At 40.5% G+C, this 4,355-nt stretch overlaps 1 protein-coding gene across 1 annotated transcript; it reads right to left on the bottom strand.

Annotated features, from left to right (window-relative positions):
* Window positions 1-268: 268 nt before the first annotated feature.
* On the bottom strand, window positions 269-3,386 carry LOC125033417. The gene is made up of 2 exons (XM_047624900.1): window positions 3,291-3,386; window positions 269-1,871 (listed from the first exon to the last, which is right to left on the bottom strand). The coding sequence occupies exons 1-2, from the start codon at window positions 3,364-3,366 to the stop codon at window positions 1,126-1,128; spliced, it is 822 nt and encodes a 273-aa protein (XP_047480856.1). The 5' UTR covers window positions 3,367-3,386; the 3' UTR covers window positions 269-1,125.
* Between the last annotated feature and the right edge of the window lie 969 nt (window positions 3,387-4,355).

Genomic DNA, 4,355 nt, shown 5'->3' with positions numbered 1-4,355 from the left:
TTTTTCTAAAGCTCTTAGAAAATCGGCAAATGTATGTATCTAAGTATATGTGTATGTGTGTGTGTGTGTGTGTGTGTACACGTGTGTGTGTATGAATACATAATTATCAATCCTGTATACATTCCCAATATAGTGAAGTCGATCCCGCAGGGAACTGGCACTTCAGATAAACAAAAGAGCATCAATGTGTGTTAACTGTGAGACGGCGATGGTATTACAATAGGAAGTGCGCAATTTATGCACAGGGTATGATTTCATTGAAACGCAGTTTAGCTTCGACTATTTGATAAAATACAATGACTCTGTATAACTGAACAGCCAACTTTAGAAACTGCTGGCAAGTCGTATGAATATAAACACACAGAGAGACATACTCAGGTAAAATACATACATGGCTTACAAAAAGACAAAGCAGGCGGTGCATTTCCTATTAAAACAAGATATAGTATAGACAAAGATGACACAGTATGAAAAATAAAGTAAATAGAACTTGCATATGGTTTAATGAGAAATGAATTTAATGAATAACTGATCTGTGAGTTTTGTTTGATTATCGTTCAACCAGAAAGATGAGTTACTGTCTAAAACCCATTCAAACTATTGCGTTACAATTTGATTCATACAATACAAATACAGCAGTATAGTCATGCATTTTACATCTCATAAGAAGGATATATTCAAACAATTTTAGCGACGACGAGAGAAGTATTCTGCTGGGCTTTTTCCATACAGTGAAATTTAGAAACGATCTGCAAGCAATTTCCAGACCACATCTTTTGACTTCAACATACAAGTCGTCTGCTGCTGAAGTAAGTTTTGAAAATTAAGCAGAGGGAACTCCAGATCGCCATGGCTTCGAGGGGAACAGACTCAAGGAGCAGGAAGCGAAGTCTGCAGGGCGTAGTATTGACTCAAGACGACATCTGTCGGCCGACGTGTGAGGTATAACAATGTTGATATACTAAGGTTGAAATACAGGTACTACAGTTATGGGAGGTATCGTTTTGCAAATATTGCAAATTACTCAGAAACGTAAGACAAAGGCTTCGCAAAACTGATCCCTCGTTTGCTTTCCTTTCCAGGAGGGCGAGGCGCAGCATGAAAATGCTTTTACAAAGCCTTCCTCTATTGATCTCCCTTTTGGTTCTTCTTGAGTTTCTTCTGATGCCTCTTCACGAATTTTTCTATCGTCTTCTCGCTCAGTTTCCTGCCGATGATGTCGCGGTAGTGTTCAGCGGCTCTTCCGTTCCCGTTCTGGATCGCGTACTTCGCGATTCCCGTCTTCAGTTCCTTTGAGAGCTTCTTCTTCGTCTCCCGGCGACCTGTCTTGCTTTTGTACGTCGGCTGGACGTTACTTGCGCTCTTCTTCTTCGGGGCAGCGGTCGGCTTGGCCACCGTGGCTACCGTGGTCGGACGGCTGGGAGGGGCGGCTACGGGCGAGCTACGCCTTCCGTGGTATCCACCGCTGGAACCGCCGCCGCCCGGGCCGTAGTCGGGGCCATGGTAGTTCTGGTTACTGCGGCGACGCCCGTAGGGAGAGCCTCCACGAGAGCCTCCGCGCCGGCCGTAGGCCCCGCCGCCGTAGATCAACTTCCTCTTCTGGCGGTTGAGAACGCCACCTTCGCTCTCGTCTTGTTCCTGCTCATCGAATTCTTCTTCGCCGTAGTCCTCGTACTCGTCGGCGTTCGAATCGCCATCCGGGGGGGTTGAGTACTCCTCGGAATTACCGTTGTCCGGGTAATCCTCGTAGTCATAGTCATACAGGTCGTCGTCCTCTTCCTCCTCCTGCCAGTCGCTTTGCACGGGCACTTGGTTTGCTTGGTAGCCCGGCGCCACCTCCTCGCTGTCGATGGCTCTCAGGGAAGCATTATCTGAAACAGAGTTCGGCCAGTAAATCACAAGGGCATAAAATTCAAAACCTCAAAAGCTAACTGCTCATCCATTATATATATATATATATATATATATATATATATATGTATATATATATACACACATTTATACATATATATATACACATATATATACATATATATATACATATATATATATATATATATATATATATATATATATATGTCTGTGTGTGTGAGAGAGAGCGAGAAACAGACAGACAGACAGAGTGAGTGTGTTTATCTTTGGTGATTCTATATAAATACATGCAAATATGCATATGTAAATGAATAAGTATATGTAAATACTAAGTATATTTTTGGATATACAGCACGCATACACACAAACGCATTTTATTCTGAATGTATATATGCCTATCAAGTCCACCCAGCCAAACGTTCAGATTTATTCCTGTTGCTAAAATCTTACACGTTAATTTACGGGACGTCAATCACGACTGTAGGATGGGCGCTTTTTATAAAATGTATCCAATGTCGGGAAATGATACTGTAACTGATAGCGTAGGGTATTACTTTGTGATGTTGAATTCAAATTGCAATGGGGTTTAATAGTCATACATGAAATTATTTCGTACGTGGATGCTACTGACAACTTTGGTTGTGAAAGATAAGCTACATTCCATTGATGACTAGGCTGCCCATGTGCATAGTTTAAATATACATATACATGAAGGCAATTATTGCAGGACTGCAACACTGGCAAAGGAAACACTGAAGACGTGAACTTTGAATAATTTCTGTGGAATTCTTCTTTTAAAACTTAGTTCTGTTTTAAACTTTGATCTGCCTTGCACACACGAATGAAGTATTCGACGTTGGTGTGAGCGGCAATCAAGACGCTTCAGTTCCTCAAAAGCTATCGTGTTCGCCTATTAGTTGCATGAACACTCTTCCTTATAATGGGAACTTTAAGATTTAGGTATCGTCATTTAATATCACTTTCCACACTAGATTAGGTATAAAGCACATGTTTCCCAAACCATGGAAATTGCACAGGTGCCTTGCAATAAAGCAGGAACCGCTGTTTTTGAGAAGTTATATTTTTCATTCTAAGTTTGCTTCACTCATTTTGTTTTCACTTACATTTCCTTCAGCTTTGACTTTTCGCCGATGCAATCATGCAGTATAAACTGAAGTAGCAACAGTACAGGCGTTATAAATATAGCATTAAACTCGGGTTGATGACGTGCGTCCTGTCCCGGGAGCGACGAGCCCGAGATGCAGAACAGAGCAAACAATACGTCTCGCATGTATCCTGTGATATCGATAATGTCGTAAATCCTTTTCGTAAATAAAGGAATGACCAGTGTATTCATTCCAGAAATGCCATATTTCTTCTGGCTATTCGACGTGCCTGTGGAACCAGGTGCAACCTACCTAGGGTTTCAAGCTTCGCTGCTGTAGCGACGGTTACGAAAGCCAGAACGGCTATCACAGACTTCAACGGCAACATTGTCACGCCGGCGACACCTCTCGACTGACCCCCCGCTGCCACCGTCCACTTTATATACCCGCCTCGAGCCTACAGCTTGTACTCATACCCATCTGCATATACGATAACATACAGTTTATAAAACAATGAAAAACGAAACACAAACGACTTGGAACTCGCCATGACAGAGCCCTTAAATGTTTTCGCTTCTTCTTAATGAGTTCATGAAATCTCATTTGCTTACGTGAACACTGAATATTGAAGATCGAAATCTTTTGGAACACTGTTGCTATATGAGCAGAGTATTTGCTTTTTGTTACATTTTACATTTACTTTTTATTTTGTGAACGAAGCTGCCAGATATGTTCAAATTAATACATGTGTTTAGATGTATTTAATACCCAAAGAATCGATATATTTAAATAATCTAACAGCACAAAATGAAGCCTAAACATACTGTAACCATCGATAAACATATATGTAAACCTATGTTATGAACCGGTTTATGTGAGCATATATACACCTACATAAGTTACTAATAAACATTATTGATAAAATATTGATAAAACAGAGTAAAAAGGAAAGGTTTTTAACATCTTTAAAAATAAATCTCCTCCATTTAACCCCTCAACCCTTGGTACAAAAGCACACATATATTCCCGACTAATTATTAATAACTTAATACGTATTTTTGCTGAAGGATTGCGAGACACAACCAAATGGACTCTGTATAGAGCAGGAACTACGTATCAGTACAGAACACAATGTGCCCCTATACTTAACACCCTAGCCCTCGCTTCACACTTTCACACCACCTCACCGTCCGTAATCTCATTCCTCTATAAACCAGATTGCACACTAAAGAAATTAGCTGCTTGCTGCCATACTTTTTACTTCAAGTATTTTTTAGGGACAGGATTCGAAGAAAAAAAAGAACTATAGATAATATACATTAACACAAGTAAGAGTTGATATAACAGAGGGCAAATTTCGGGTCATGATAATCTAAA

This window comes from Penaeus chinensis, chromosome 2, assembly GCF_019202785.1.
Source record: "Penaeus chinensis breed Huanghai No. 1 chromosome 2, ASM1920278v2, whole genome shotgun sequence".
In the NCBI taxonomy this organism is placed as follows: Eukaryota; Metazoa; Arthropoda; class Malacostraca; order Decapoda; family Penaeidae; genus Penaeus; species Penaeus chinensis.
Note: the sequence above shows the minus strand (reverse complement) of the source record. Positions and strands in the feature narration are given on the sequence as shown.

Coding starts and splice junctions, on each gene's coding strand:
- LOC125033417 (XM_047624900.1), bottom strand. CDS start 3,366: ATGTTGCCGTTGAAGTCTGTGATAGCCGTTCTGGCTTTCGTAACCGTC. Junction 1,872..3,290: donor AGCGAAGCTTGAAACCCTAG/GTAGGTTGCACC, acceptor ACTCTGTTTCAG/ATAATGCTTCCCTGAGAGCC.